The sequence below is a fragment of the Chiloscyllium plagiosum genome, chromosome 14 (assembly GCF_004010195.1).
Source record: "Chiloscyllium plagiosum isolate BGI_BamShark_2017 chromosome 14, ASM401019v2, whole genome shotgun sequence".
NCBI lineage: Eukaryota > Metazoa > Chordata > Chondrichthyes > Orectolobiformes > Hemiscylliidae > Chiloscyllium > Chiloscyllium plagiosum.
In genome coordinates, this window is record NC_057723.1 from 51,532,155 (window position 1) to 51,548,394 (window position 16,240).

Sequence of the window (16,240 nt, forward strand, 5' to 3'; positions counted from 1 at the left end):
TCAGTTCAAAGTTGTCGAACAGCTAAGTATCACATCAAAATTTGAATTAAACGTTTCAGGATACGTCTTAACTGAGGCCTCTTGAAGCATGACATGCTGATGGTAGTGTATTATTTTTAATTAAATAGCTGAAGTGTCTGTGACTGTAACATGTATAGTAGGAGTTGTAATAAATGCTTGGTGAATTGTTCGGTACCATGTTATATACATTTCTTTCTTATGTCAGAGGAGCTAACCACAGCACAGAAAAATACCCATTTGGAGCCACAGCCTATGCCATGTCCATTGATGAAATGAAATGAGATGCAAGCTTCAGGACATAATTCCTACCATGTCTCCCACAAATACAGTGCACAAGGTACATTTAAAACAAAAGCTGCAAATGTTTATTAAAGTTCAACAAAATAAACCCTTGTAACAAAAAAACATTGCAGTTTGAGAGAGTGCTTCTCCAAAATTCAAATTGACAGTTTATCATTAGTAATGTTTTCTACAGTAATGATGGCTAAATTACAGACAACTGAACATAGGCCACATGTGACATCAAGGCCAAAATCCCTTCATACTTAAATCAGGAATTACATTGTTGTATTTCCCATGTAAGATGTTTCCTGTCAACTTCAAAGATCAGCATAATCCATTGCTATTTACTCAATGGTCAGGATGTCACCGTTGTTCAGTGGACTTTAAGAGGTAATTCATGTTAAAACATAAAACCCTGTTTTATCATTATTTCTTATTTGTGTAAACATACTTATCAGGATGAAGTGTGTCAGTGTTACAAAATGGAAGATTACCACTGTGTGCTCTGTGCCATGAAGTTCTTCATGCATGATCTAGGTTAGGTGTAATGCAAATCTCTGACAGAGCCCAAATTTAAACTTCATAACCACTCTCAACACCATTACCAACTTTCATTCCTGCCTTCCCAATTTGCTTTTACATTGTATCTTAAATACTGGAAAACACCCTCTGGGCTTCACACTATCAACCATTCATTCTGATCCTCGCAGAATGTTGATTTTAAACTGCTTGAAAAATAATTCGAAAGAGTGGAGTATTCTGCAAGATCATTGCCTAAAGATTTTAATTCCTTCCTTATTCACATTTCTCCCCCCTTTCTTTTGGTTAGCCCTTATATCTAGCACCGTGCAATGCATCAGTGACTTACCATATCTAATGGGAAGTTATGTTCATCGTGAAGTGCCCTAAACTTCCAAAAGTGAAACACTGCACATAGGGTAACTGTAAATATATATGTCTAACTACTAAGTGATCAAGCTGGGAGCAAGCTCCTACCATTTACAACATTTGACTCAAGAATTTCCTTTCACTTTTAAGTATCATCTGTGTAACAAGAATTCAAAGAGAAGCATTACTCAATTCAAATTAATGATTGGCTTTAGTAATCTATGTGCAGAGGAGTAGTCATCTATATTACTGAGGAAAGGTAACGTAACAAAATTTTGTAAGCATATTATGAAATACTAACGTTGTACGGCAACGGTAAAACTTCAATTTTATTTTTTCTCTTTAATGGGCTGAACATTTTGATAGAATAACCATTAATTCCACATCAAAACCTTTCTACGCTGAATTTCATTAGTCGCTCAGATTTGTATTGAGCGAGAGAAAATTTTGGGAAATTACCTAATACCTTTCGCCAAGGTAAATGATATTAACAATTCTTTTTGCTCCAAAACCAGTTACACAATGCAATTAAAAAAGACCTGAAAGATTATGGAGAGAAATTTGCAAGATCTCACATTATTTAATGTATTACAGGCCAAATCTTAGTTGGAATATGAATAATGAGTGGACTTTTCTTTTGCTTTAGTATATTGCAGAAAATTGTGTTAAGTACTCAATGCAAGATGGAATTTTAACAATATAATATAAATTTATTACTCACAAATGTTTTGGCACTTAATGTCAGTTTTTAGATATCAAAATGTATTATTTGATTATTGTCTTCTTTATCTTTTGCAAACTCTCAAAACCAGATTTAGAAATTTCCCTGGTCAAGCTTCCATTCCAGTAGCATTTGGCAATATTGTCTGTTATGTTGACAGCATCAAACCAGTGTACTTGTGAAGTGCATAGATAAAATATTGTCACAACTGTTGGTCAAGCATTTGAAATAAAAATTTATTCTACAATGCTAAGTGGCAATCTTTTTGAATGCTTCAGATGATTGCCACTATAAGGCGAGAGAAAAGCTAAGGAATGGGTGTGGGACCAGTGTAATCTCAAATGCTGCTTGAATATTGTATATGTAATTTTAAAATACTTTTGTTATCATAACCAAATTGAAGCAATTACTTTCGCATTGCATTTGTTTAAGCATTTTTTACTTGGTTTTGCACGACAGGAGAATATTAATGTTCCCTGGTTTAAACGTGAGGTATTTTACTTTTTGCTACTTTCAAATGCATTTCAATTTTATTAAGAGAAATTATGTTAACAATTTTAAAAGCATGTTTCACATTTCAAGTCTCTTGCGTCAAAGTTTATGCTTGATACCAGTCAAGCCCTCTTAAAGCAATCATTCCTAATAAATGTTTGATGAAGTCTACACTACATTATAACTAATATGTTTTAGTTATCATCTTTTAAAGACCCCATGTAGTTTACATTCATGGGAGATTAACCAAACAAATAATTTGAAGAACAAGGATGAATAAAGGAGCATTACTCAATTTAAATTCTGTTCATCATTGTTCTCAGTACACTTTTTCTTTGTTAATAGTGAACTTGTTTCAATATAACCTATTAACAAACTCTCTTTATCATTAAAGAATATTACCAACTGGTCTGAAGTATTATCCACCCACTTATCTCTCATAAGTCTCTTGTCTCAGAGGTATCTGAAGTATACCAATGACATAACTGCATATAGTTAGGTTCACAATATGTATTGATTATAGAAATCTATGTGCTCTGTCATTGCATGGAAATTCATCAGCAGACTCCATATGCTACTTGCGTGTATAACTGATTTTCTTAATCTTTACGTGCATTATATCCGCTAAACTATTGTGTCCCTTTTGACAGAGCTGTATATTAAAGTTTCTATGTTATCTACTTATGCAGAATTCTACAATATAAAAGAAAAATAATATAAACAATTGATGCAGAGTAATTCTTTAAGAAGGAACAACAGTTTTGTGGGCAATATTTACTCGTACCAGATTTACATTACATGATACCTGCAACTGGTATGAACCATTACACTGTTGGAATTTCCAAATCCCAATAATTTGTTTATGTATTCAACAGCAACTTTAATTGGCAAAAAAGCAATAAGCTCTAATTTTCTTGTCAATTAGAAAAGCTCATTTTTGATATATGGATAAGTAAGAATCGCAGACTGAGAGCTTTCATTTTTTTTCTTATTGGGTGATGCTAGTAAACTGGTTGTGTTTTTTTAAAAACAGTCTTTACAGGGTGCCATGGTGGAATCTCAGCTGCTAGTTCAGTACCTTAAACACTATCATGTGCTCAAAACAACAAGAGCATTTATTTAATCTTGGTTGATGACTGGCAGATCATTAGGGACTAAATGGAGTAAACAGAAGTGTAAAATATGTAATAATTACTGAAATCGTCTATTTTCTGACCATGCACTTTATGTTGTTCCAACTTAGGTTAAAACTACACAAGGAATGTATTAAATTGCTTTTAGAAAGCGTAAACCTATAAATTAATGAGCTAATTAAATATTAATTATGAAAAAAGCATCTTGCAGTGTAAAAAAAAAACTATACTATGATACTTATTTTTTGATTAGATAATTAGAAGGGGCCCAGCCCTCCCATGTTGGTTCACTATTCAGGATTTTACAATACCACCATCCATTGGCATTTTTTTCAAATACTTCAAATACAGTTCCTTCCTTAAATCCAGCGGTTTCCTCATCTCCTGCAAAATCTGCAAGAGCTACATAAAGACATTCTTTTGAAGATTCTTCATCTTTGGACAGGTTTATGTTGATTGATGCAGCATTATTCTTCTCTTTTCCCGTTTCCAATAGTTCTGCCTGTCTGTCCGTTAGCTTTGAAGGAAAGATTGGTTCTTTTCTGTGTTCATGAACTTTGAATGGAACAGATCCTTTTGTTGGGAGGAACTCCTTTGAAGCTCCTCTTGCCTTAATATCATCTTTGCTTTGTTCATGAGATGAACTTGATTTAAATCTTGGTGGAGGAATGAAGGGTTTATTTTGTCCCCACGTGGGCTTGTTCTCAGCTGTATCTTTTGGATGGCCTTTCACGTCTGCAGATTCTACGGAGGTTTTCTTTGGCAGTGGGGGTCTTCTTGGTGGCACAACAGGTCGGGGAGGACCTTCTTTGTTTGCTGCAGTTGGGCCTTTTGGTTGAGGGTCATCCCCTTTCTTCTCACTTGGCTTTAAACTCTTTGCTGCTTTCTCTTCAGTGATACTTGGATCATCCCTATCATTCTGTTCACTTTCAAGACCATTTTGTTCTCTCTGCATAACTTTCACATCACTTATCTTAGAGCTAATTCCTAAATCTTGTTTCAATTGAGGCACATTTTCTACATTTCCAGGAGAGCTGCTACAGAAATCTAGAGAGGTTTGATTATTTGAGTAGTTTTGATTGCCAGTAACATTTTGGGAGGAGTCCTGCTCCACCATTTTGTCTGGCAACTTTGCTCTTCTCAACTTACTTCTTAGGTTGGAGATGTCAACTTCAGATTCGGATTGACTTTCTCCTTTCAAGGCAGGAAGTGGCTTAGGCCTCAAAAGAGGTCTTGGCTTTAGTGGCTGATTTGGGGGAGAGTCCACTGACTTTTCTTCTGTATCAGGCTTTGACTTTGCTTGTCTCCCTACAGGCTTTAGATTAGACCTTGCAATTTCACCTGCTAGCATCTTGGGCCCAGATTCAAGTCCTTTCGAATGTGAAAGTTTACTTGCTTCAGCAGTCACTTTCTTGTCTCCTTTAGATGACATTTTTGGTGGCAGCAGGGGTAAAATACCTCCTGGTACACTTGGCTTGGGTGGAAGTCCTTTTGAATGCTTATCTACCACTTCCCCCTCAAACTTACTGTTAATCTGTTCTTTCTTTAATGGAAGAACAGGCTTCTCTTTATTAAATCTGGAAGTGTCATTATTAATAACATTTGAAGGAGAACATGACTTGGATTGAGATTCTACATTTATCTGAGAATTGAATTTATTGTCAGAAGATGGGCTTTTACTTGTATCCCTTCCTCGCCGCTCTTTTAGTTTGTGTTGAACTATGGTGTCATAGTCAGCATCATTTGGTTCCGGTTCTTTGGGAAGAGGTCTAGCAATAAAGGCACTATCTCCATTACTACTACTTCCCGTAGTTCCATCCAGTTTAAGTTTTGCCAATTCTTGTGCTAATGGCGGAAGGAAATTTGACCTTGAAGCATTACTTGATTTTTTGTACTTGTCAATGAAAGAGGCTGGAGCCCATCCTTCCTCATCATCTATCTGAATGTACCACCAACCACTTAAATTCTTTTCTATTACCTAAAAAGGAATAAAAAGATATTTATTCTCAGTTAGAGCATAATTTAACAACAAAATAAACTGACGGCACTAATGATTTTCCCGCTCAGGAAAGTATTCGAGCAATTTGACTGAATCAAATGTAAACTGATGTCTAAAGAGCATTGCAAGATCACAAACCAATATAAAGAAGATTCTGACCTATGTGGGAATGAACCATTTGCTTTTATACCTTTTGTATATAGTAATTTATCACTACTGGATCCAATTTTGTGCGTAAGTATTTTGGATAATACAGCACACCGTCCCAAGGACAAACAACATACTTTACTGATGTCTATCTGGTGGCAGTCAAAAAATGAATATTGCCTAGGCTTACTTATGATATGAATTTATCTGAGATAAAGTTCTAAGAGGTAACCAGTGATAGCTCACTGTTGCTTTCAAGAAAGGAAAAGAAAATGTGTAGGAAATGTAGGCTTTAATTTTCTATTGCTTAACCAAAAAAGTGAAAGGTGTGGGGAATATTAAGTTTTTTACTGGGTGAATCGGTTTATTGCTGCTAGAGCTCACAGCTGCAAACAACTTTAAATCGAACTTCTTAAACTTGGTGCTGCCTATAAACAATTGTTGAAATTATTTTGATTGCAGATTTGGGCATCCTCAGGATTTCAGCTTATGAAGAATAACTATTTTGAAGCGGATTGCATAGCCTGAATTTTGTTGTTGTTTTACTGTATATACTTGTGTAAAAGTTGAATTTTTAGACGTTTTTTATGGTTAAATTTACGTGATCAACTATTACGTAGAGACTATTTTTGAGGGGCTGAAATTCATGCTACATTCCAAAATACCGTATTGTTAGCAGAAGCCTCTGATCTCTAAGTGAATAAAGAAAAAACACAATTTATGTACAGGATAATACCATGACACTCAAATATTGATCGGTTACCCATGAACTAGGGTTGACCTTTACATGAGATATTTGGAAAATTCCGGACTTTTTAGCTAAATGAAGGGACAGTGTGTAAAGTAGTCAAACTTGATGGCATACAAAGAATGTGGGGAGGATAGAGTTGCAAAGAGTGGGTTTGTGGACAAAATTTGCAGATATAGGAATAGTAAAGCAAAATATTATTTAAATGAAGAGAGAATACAGAATGATCTGGTTAACAGATCTGGGTGTTGTATAGGAATCTCAAAAAAATTAGGTGGATCCAGAAATAATTAAGGCGATTATTCAATAACAGTAGGCTCAAGGAGCCAAATGGTCTACTCCTTTCTGTCATTTATTCACATCAAACATTCTCTTTAAGAAGAGGAATACTTTCTATTTCAGACACCCAGTATGAGCAGGTTAAGCATAATTAGACTGTAAAAGTCCCTCAGCTCCCGATTTCATTTCCCATACTATCCTTCACCTTGTATCAGAGGGAGAACTTCTTCAGGAATATTTCTGTTCCAACATCATCACTTCAGTGCCAACTTTGAGGTAGAGCAGAAGAGATCCTCAGTAAATGTACCCGTTTCTCAGTAAAAAGTACCAAGCATTAGGACTAGGCGTGTTTGGAATGGAGTTGAGATTGCCAAACTGGATTCTCAAAAGGCTCAGAGAAATTTCCACCATCAATCTATACCAATCCATACAAGATTTGAACTTTATGTCCTGAAGTTAAAAGTACATTTCCCCATAAAATATCTTTTAGACTATCATTAGAATGAGCTCACAATGACCTTTACGTAAGTAATATTTATACAGCATTTTCATTTGCTTACCTCAACCTTTTGTCCTGCCTGAAAACTGATGCCATCAGGAATGGTTGTCTGGAAAGCAGCTATCGTGTAAAACTCTTCTTCTACTTCAGGAGGAGTTGGTGGTTTGGGGAGGTTCAATCCACGTGGCTGTTTATAAAATTAGGAAGAACTAAAATTATTGACTTAGTCTTTGCAGGTACAGTCATAGAGATGTATAGCATGGAATCAGAGCCTTCGGTCCAAATTGTCCATGCCGACCAGATATCCTAAATTAATCTAGTCCCATTTGCCAGCATTTGACCCATATCCCTCTCAACCCTTTCTATTCATATACACTCTCAATTTGCCTTTTAAATGTTGTAATTGTACCAGCCTCCACCACTTCCTCTGGAATTCCATATACACACACCACCTTCTGTGTGAAAACGTTGTCCCTTAGGTCCCTTTTAAGTCTTTCACCTTAAACCTATGCCCTCTGATTTTGGACTCCCTGTCTCTGGGGAAAACACCTTGCCAACCTACCCTATCCATGCCCCTCATGATTTGATAAACCTCTATAAGGTGACCCATTAGCCACCAACATTCCAGGAAAAATAGCCTATTCCGCCTCTCCGTATAACTCAAACCCTCAAACACTGGCTACACCCTTATAAATCTTTTCCAAACCCTCTCAAGTTTCACAACATCCTTCCTACAGCAGGGATGCTTTATAAAATTAGAAAGCACTAAAATCATTGACTTAGTCCATTCAGATGCATTAGCCTTCATGTTTTCATATTCTCTACATTTTATAAATAAATTAATAAAATAGAATATAGTTTGTTAGTCCACAGTTAAGAAATTTTAATGAAGTTATTATTGATAAATATACATGTTATAATCAACCTAAAGTATTTCTGAAAATGTAAAGCCATAAAAACACAAATAGCCGATGGACAAATTAATCATAAACTGGATGCGTATAATCAGATTATTTTATTAAAGTTAGGCGGAATAGTATATGTATGACTCTGTCTCTCAACCACCCCCACACTCCCCAAACCCAATCGTGAAAAAGGAGTCAAACATACTAATTTAGCAATGATATAGCCTCTGCCTCCTCCAGGCAGACATTGTATCCATTGTTTAATTCATTGTGCATATTAACAAGATATCCTGAGATGACACATAAAACAGAGTTTTGGTGTTTTCAAATGTCACAAAATCTTACACCTGTCAAAGGATTCTTGTAGAAATGAGTCAGCATTGAAAGCAGCAGGGCTGATACATATCCCAAAATAATTCAACAAAAATGATAATTTGAAAAAAAAACTTCCTGAAGAATCAAGAGAAATGGAGGTTTGGGGAAGGGAAGAAACAGCAAGTACAACATCTTCAAAATGATATAACAACTTTGTGTAAAAAAGATCATGTGGTTAATTTTTTATTGAAAAAGGTTTTTATTTTTTACAAAATTATAAAAGTACGGAAGGTAGTGCAACAATTTTATGTTACAAAAATATTAACAATACCTACTACTCTACAAACCAAACCAAAATTATCACAAAGGTACGGGACAGTCTTTCCACATTACAATTCAATAAATAACTGAATTTAGCAAATTAGTTTAAATTATCTTAAATTATACTAGATTAACCTAACTTAACTTAGATTAGGTGAAATTATGCAAAATCAACTTAAATTAACTTAAGTTAAATTACACCATCCAACACACCCTCAGTGAGGCTCCCATCCACGGGAGCATCAGTTATTATATCCATATTTATTCAAGCTTCCTCCCTCCAAGGCCCCAGATCACCAAATCCGGCTTTCACGACTTTATAAAGGTCCTGGTCAATATGGCTGACAGGTCCGTGTCTAGGTAATTTAAAAAGTGCTGTCCTGTTTAATAGAATAGTTCCAATTTCTGGTGCACCATTTTCTTAAGAAAATCCAGAGGAACATGCTCCTTCACTAATCTATGCCACCCCATGAAACATGGGGGGTTTTCTGAGGTTCAGCTCATTAAAATATTCTTCATTGTACAATACATGAGAATATTAATAATCTCTTTCCGTGCTCATCTAATGGAGGCAGATTTGATAGTCCCAAAAGAAGGGATACTGGATCCGCCTTAACTTCAAATCCCAGTATCTTCTCCACCTCATTCACTATGGCACCCCAGTACCTACGGATCTTATAGCATGACCACAGACAATGCGTAAGGGTCCCAATGATTGTTTTACATTTAGGGCACCTTGGAGATACTCCTTTCTTGAATTTTGCTAATCGCCATTTGGGCTCTGCGGAGAATCTTCAATTGCATAACCTGCGCTTTATTACATACCGAGATCTTTTTCACATTCTCCTATATGTCCTCCATGTTTCAGATGAATTTTCTACCCCTAGTTCCTGACTCCAGATTCCAGATGCCCCCTCCCTGTAAATGGTATAGAGTACTGGCAGAGAGTGCCCGTGCATCAGAGCACCATTTTCTCCATGTTGGACTTTTAGGGTTGAGCTAAAAGCATGGTCCTCCTCTGTATATAATCCCTAATCTCAAAATAATGAAAGAAGTCCTTACTTAGGTAGCCCATATTTGTGACTTAGCTGGTCAAAAGACATCAGGATCTCTCCCTTTAAAGCCGTGATCCACTGACCCCAGCCTGAATCCTGGGGTCAATGTAATCCAACTAAGAGGATAAACAATGCTCAGCAACAGATTTCATCCTATCCATAAATTAAGGAGGGGCACCTTGCTTGGCAGGCTTTGATAACAAGCCATATAGACCTCGAATCCTTTCACACCCAGTCACTCTCATAGGACAATAAAGCGCTTATTTGATATCGCTTAAAATCTGGGAGATCTACCCCCCCATACCCTGTGGGAGTTGCAACTTGGTGAATTTAACAAGAGGGGCCCCTAAGACACCAAATAGAGGATCCAAGTCAGCCACTGAGCTTTCGCAGCAATTGTCTGGGCAACAAGAATGGGAGCATTCTCATGGGGTATAGTCAAGGAAGAACATTTATTTTAATCAGGGCCTTTCAGCCTAACCATGATATAGGCCTCCCAATGCTGAAGATCTTGTTTTATCCTTTCAAACAATTACACAAAGTTAGCTCTATACAGCTGGTGCAAAGTGGGGGTAATAAAAAGTACCCGAGTAAGGAAAGCCTTTTTTGACCACCCAAAAGGAAATTGTGTTCCATCCTCCAGGTCAGGCACTCCAAACAAGTCCCTCATGGGCATGGCTTCCGATTTTGTAAAATATGCCAAATAAATTAATCTTTTGTATTAACCAGAGTACAGACTTTTCCAAGTTAGCCAAGAAGAGAAGAACATCATCAGTGTAGAGAGTGATTTTCTACTCTCCCATTCCTACCGTTGGGACAATTATTTGAGTCCTTCCGAATAGCCTCTGCCAACAGTTTAGTTACTAAGGTGAATAGCAGCGGCAAGAGAGGACACCCCTGTTGGCTGCCTCTCCCAATGCTAAAATTATCTGATTTTATGCTGCTCGTAAAGACCGCCACTGTAGGATCATTATACAGCACTGCCACCCACCTAGCGAAAGCCCTCTCAAGGCCAAAATGTTCCAGGACACCAAACGCCTTTTCCACATCCAAGGAGACTACCAAGCCCAGAATTGGCCTCTGCTGACATAACTGTACTAAATTCAACACTCTCCTAATATTACTGGAAAGCTACGACACTTAATAAAACCTGTCTGGTCTTCCTTTATGATAGTGGGCAGTACCTTCTCAAATCTCAAAGCTAGCTTTTTGGACAGGATTTTAAAATCTACATTGAGCAGTGAGATAGATGTATATGAGGCACAGTCGTCAGGATTTTTCCTTCCCTTTAGGATAAGAGTGATATTGGCCTTCCTAAGAGAGGGGGAAGGCAGTCCTGGCTGTACGAATGATTGTACAAACCCAATATTGGCTCAGCCAACATGTTTATGAACTCCTCGTAGAATTTGCTTGGAAACCCATCCAGACCAGATGCTTTGCCACTTTGGAAGTGCCTTACCGCTGCTTGTACCTCTTGTATTGTTAAGGGTGCATCAAAAGGGAAGCTTGGTCTGCATTTATACCCGGGAGGTTCAGATTCTCTAAAAAGGATTCCATCCTTGCTACTCTATCCTCACGACCCTCAGACCAGTATAACTCTGTGTAAAACTTCCTGAATATTGCATTAATCTTTTTAAACTCATGAGTGATAAGTTCTCTCCCTAATGGACACGATGGACTGTGGGGCACTTTTCTTCCTGGCCAAATATGCCAGGTGTCTACCTGGCTTATCACCATATTCTCCTTTGATTGGCAAAGGAGACCTCTCCCTTCGCTGCCTGGGTAATTACTGAATTCAGAGCAGCTCGGAGAGCTGTGACCCTGTAGCTTAGCCACAGACAGTCTATCACAATATGCTGATTTGGCTGCCTTCAGCCGGGCCTCAAGCATATGTTGCTGTTCTCCTCTCTGCCTCTTCTTGGTTGCTCAGAATGACATAATTAAGCCCCTTAAATAAGCCTTGGTGGTCTCCCAAAGCATCAATGGGTTACTGGCTGTACCCGTGTTAATGGCCCAAAAGGCCCTAAACTCCCTTGTGAAGTACTCTATAAATTTGCTATCCTTCAAAACAAATGGATCCACGCGCCAAAGCCATGTATCTATTCCACTACATCTGATCTTCACATCCAAGTACACTGCCACATAGTCCGAAATGGGCTATATTCCCAATCCTGTAGGATAACACTGAATCCAGACAGATCAATGGAACAAAGAACATACACTTGTGCCAGTTGTAGTAAAAGGTAAAACCTCTACCACTAGGGTGGAGACACCTCCACACATCCACCAACCACAACTCCCACATAAGTCCACCAACTGTCTGGATTGCAGGGAGATACCTGAGAGACCCCTTGGCATCCTATCCACCTCGGGATCTATGAGACACTTGAGGTCTTCTCCTATGATCATATGGTGCACCCCAAGAGCCATCAATTTGGAGAATATGTCGATTAAGAACTTAAGAGGGTGTGCCAAGGACATTCAGGATGCCATACTCTTCCCTGTGTATTAAGGCCTTCAGGATGATGAACCGCCCATGTTCATCCTCAATTTGGTCCATTATCTGAAATGGGAGGTTTCTCTGTACTTATATGGCCACTCTTCTGCTTTCAGAATTTAAAGAGGAAAAGAATACCCTACCAAACTGTCCCTGCTTTAATTTCAAATGTTCCTTGTCATTCAAGTATATTTCTTGTAGCAAGGTGATGTCAACCCTCTCCTTTCTGAGGTTGAGAGCACCTTCTTTCTTTTGATTAGGGAATGACTCCCCTTTATGTTCCAGGTGCACCATCTAAATGAACCACTGGCCATAACCATCCAAAATGGCACGCAGCCCCCGCGAGGGGAAGAGGCTTACTCATGTTACGCCGAGTGGAGAAAAAAACCAGGACTTATAAAATCTAAAAACTACCACTACAGATATTGCAAAATCTAAAAAACTAACCACTACTCTTAAATTAAACAAATAAACATACATGCAAGCAACAAATAACTGGAGATTTCCCCTCTCGCCCACAGGGGACACTCAGCCCAATACTACGACCATCAGCGAAAGCTGTGTCCCAAACACAAGCAGTACAGAGACAAAGAAAACCTATTATTTACACACATGAAAATTAAAAGTGGACACCCAAAACATTCCCTTGATACATCAACTCCATTTGTCTTTAATAAAAGAAATAGCCACCCCACACCCGGAGGAAACAAGTGAATAACAGGCATTAGTTAAAAAAAGGGGGGATTTTACATCAAAGCAATGTCAAACATATATAACCAACAACCAAGAGAGCGAAGGATATACCATTGTCCATTTTTTTTCTGACCAAGACCATCTATTTCAAAGAGTCTAGGAAATCCCTTGCTTTCTCTGCTGAGTCAAAGTTGTAAACAGACCCTCCATGGCTGAAGCGCAGAACAGCCAGGTACCTCACAGAGTATTGGATATTCAGGTCTCTCAACCTCTTGCTGACTTCATCAAAAGATTTCCTCTTTTTGATTACAGCCACAGAGAAGTCTTGAAAAACATAATTTTTGACCCCTGGTCCAACGAGTCTTTTCCCAGCCTTCTGGAGGCCTCCATTATTATTTGCTTTGCCTTGTACCACTGAAGTCATGCTCGAATCGGGTGGGGACGCTGATCCAACCCAGATTTGTTCTTGGTAATCCGGTGGGCCCGCTCCACACACACCTGGCCCGACTCAACTCCCAGACCCAGGAACTGCAGGAGCCACTGCTCCAGTTGGACAACTAGGTTCTCGCCTTCTTAACGTTCTGGGAGCCTGATTATCCATAAGTTCTTCCATTGAACTCAATTCTCGAGGTCACTGACCTGGTCTAGCAGGGTCTGAACCTGGCTTTCTAGTTCGGATCCTTCTCTCTGAATTCTCCAGCACAGTCTACGATGCAGCAGTCCTTTGTTCACCTGCCTTGATGCAACGATCAAGCATTTGGATCTCCTGCCTATGCTTTTGTAGCATGGCAGAACAGATCCAGCGCGACTCAATTTTTTCTCATACTTTAACAAACTCTGAGACTAAGTTCTGTTGCTCCAATTGGCTCAAAGGCACCACCATGGGAGTCGGGGCTGTGGCCGCGGGTGTGCCCAGCACTGTAGGGGAGTGCTTTGCTTGCTGCGGTCCATGTGCTCCCTTTCCTTTACTCGTCTTCATCTGCTTCCCAAAATGTTAGGGGTTCTAGGGGTTTTGTTTTACTTTATTTTCCCGATTTTTTTTATTGGGGGGGTGTTAAAAGTACCACTTTACTTGACTATGGTGCAGAGCCCAGCACAGCAGACCTACCAGATCATGGCCATCTTGGATCCCTCATTGTGGTTAATTTAAAACTTTCAAGACCTAATAAAGAACACTAGGACACTTCCATTCTGTCCCATGATATAAGTGGACAGTGTTGGCTACAGCCCACCGTTGAGTTGTATAATGTCAACACAGCAGGAGTACTGAGGTCAAAGGCTGGGAAGGGCTCCTTATGTTTATTTTAAAGAGGCTTAGTTAACTTTGTAACAAATTTGAGGGTATTGATTATTTTTTAAGAAGTCATAAATGGGGTATGGCCTACACTAGCTAGGCCAAGATTTTATTTCCAACCCTACTTTCCATTTGAATAGTAATAAGCTTCCTTCTTAATTTGCTGTAATCCACTTGTTAAAGGTACACCCACAATGCTGTTCGGGAGGGCATTCAACGATTTTGCCCCAGTGCCGATGAAGGAATGGAGATATAGTTCCAAGTCAGGGTGGTGTGTGGCTTGGAGGGGAACATGAAGGTGATTGTATTCTTGTGAGTCCACTGCCTTTGTCCATCTAGGTGGTTGAGACCAAAGGTTTGGAAGATTCTGTTAAAGGATGCTGTTAAATAGTTGTAGTTCATCTTGTGGATGGTACGCACCACTGCCACTCTGCACTGGGAAAAGGAAGCAAAAATGGGCCAAGTTAGATGCTGTTCTAGCCTGCTTTTCCTGTTTGGTGATGAGCTTCTTGAGTGTTGATGCAGCTGGAGGGTATTCACCACAGTCTTGACTTGTGCGTTATAGATGGTGGAGAGGCTTTGGTGAGTTGAGAGTTGAGATACTTGCCACAGAGTTCCTAGCCTCTGCTTTTGTAGCCACAGTCTTCAAATGGTTTGTCCATTCAGTTTCTGCTCAACAGTGTTATGAAAATGTGAGTGTACTTTAAGAAAGTTAAAAGCAGCAGAACTACGGGACACAGCACCAAGTGTTCTCAATAAGGCAACAATGTATGTAACAATTGGTCGAACAACTTGATTAGCTCGTTGCCTGGAGACAAAAACAAATTCAAATTTGGCCAATCAGTTTAAATTATACCCTGAAAAAAATACCAATTTCTAATCAAGTTTGAATTGAGTATATTGTCAATCTTAAAAGCCAAAGATACAATCCGATGCTCTGGGGTATAAGGCCGGGATAAAATTGAACAGTTGAGAGGAGAATTGCAAAGTCCTAGCTGTAAACTGCTTGAAAAAATATCTCTCTTAAAAGTACCTTTTCGATCAGTTACCTGTAACGCAGAAGTTCCTAACAAGATGAAAAGAAGACACAGGAAAATCCGAAGACAAGGACCTAACGTTGCCTGGTTTTGAGATTAGAATCTTAATTGGGAGTTCTTTCAGACTAGGATGATAGAAGACAAGTTGAAAGATAGGTTAGAGAAAGAAATTGTAAATAGTAGTTTGTTAATTATTCTCTGTTATGCTTTAAGAAATAAATTTGTTAATTTTTACTTTACAGAGTTCTTGGCCACTCAAAATGTTTACAGATTACTGCATGGGATAAATCTTTTCTGTGTTGTTGGTTTTAAATTAAGCAGGAGAGTTTACCCAATGTCGTAACAGTTTGGGGGCTCGGGTCCGCGATTTGAACTAGATTAGACAGATTTGAATAGATTTAGGTGTATGAAAGATCCCAGTTGATTTAAACACTTGCAGGTTAGTGTCCTAGATCTTTAAATAACATGCAGGTGAGACAATTTGTTTAATTTTGATGACTTGTGGTTGATTAAATTAAAAGTGAGAGAAATGGCTCTTAAAATTGCAAAAGAGGTTCTGGGATTTGAAGATGATTCTCAAATTTGCAAAGAAAGTTTAGAAGGAAAGAAAAAGGCCATACTCTTAGAATTAGCAAAGAAGTTAGATTTGGGTTTAACCAAGGACAAACGCAAAGCTGAAATTGTAAAGGGGTCAGAGAAACAGACAATTGCAGTAAAGGTAGAAAAACTTAAATTACAATGAGGAAAATGGAGTTAGAAGATAAACAAGAGGAGATAGAAAGGGAAAAAGAGAAGAAAGAGAAAGGGAAGAGAGAGAAGAGAGGGAGAGAGAAGAGAAGGAGAGAGAAAGGGAAAAAGAGAGAGAGAGAGAGAGAGAGAGAAAGTTCTTGGCTGAGCAAAGAGAGAGAAGAAAG

At 38.5% G+C, this 16,240-nt stretch overlaps 1 protein-coding gene across 2 annotated transcripts in view; it reads right to left on the reverse strand.

The window, feature by feature from the left end:
• Nucleotides 1–363: 363 nt before the first annotated feature.
• Nucleotides 364–16,240, reverse strand: part of sh3pxd2b (SH3 and PX domains 2B) — a 334,077-nt gene continuing 318,200 nt past the window's right edge. For both annotated transcript variants that reach the window (XM_043703799.1, XM_043703800.1), the window contains 2 exons: nt 7,271–7,396; nt 364–5,515 (listed from right to left, as the gene is read on the reverse strand). In XM_043703799.1, coding sequence (XP_043559734.1) covers nt 3,776–5,515; nt 7,271–7,396 — 1,866 coding nt within the window. In that variant the 3' untranslated portion in view covers nt 364–3,775. The remainder of the gene's footprint in view (nt 5,516–7,270; nt 7,397–16,240) is intronic.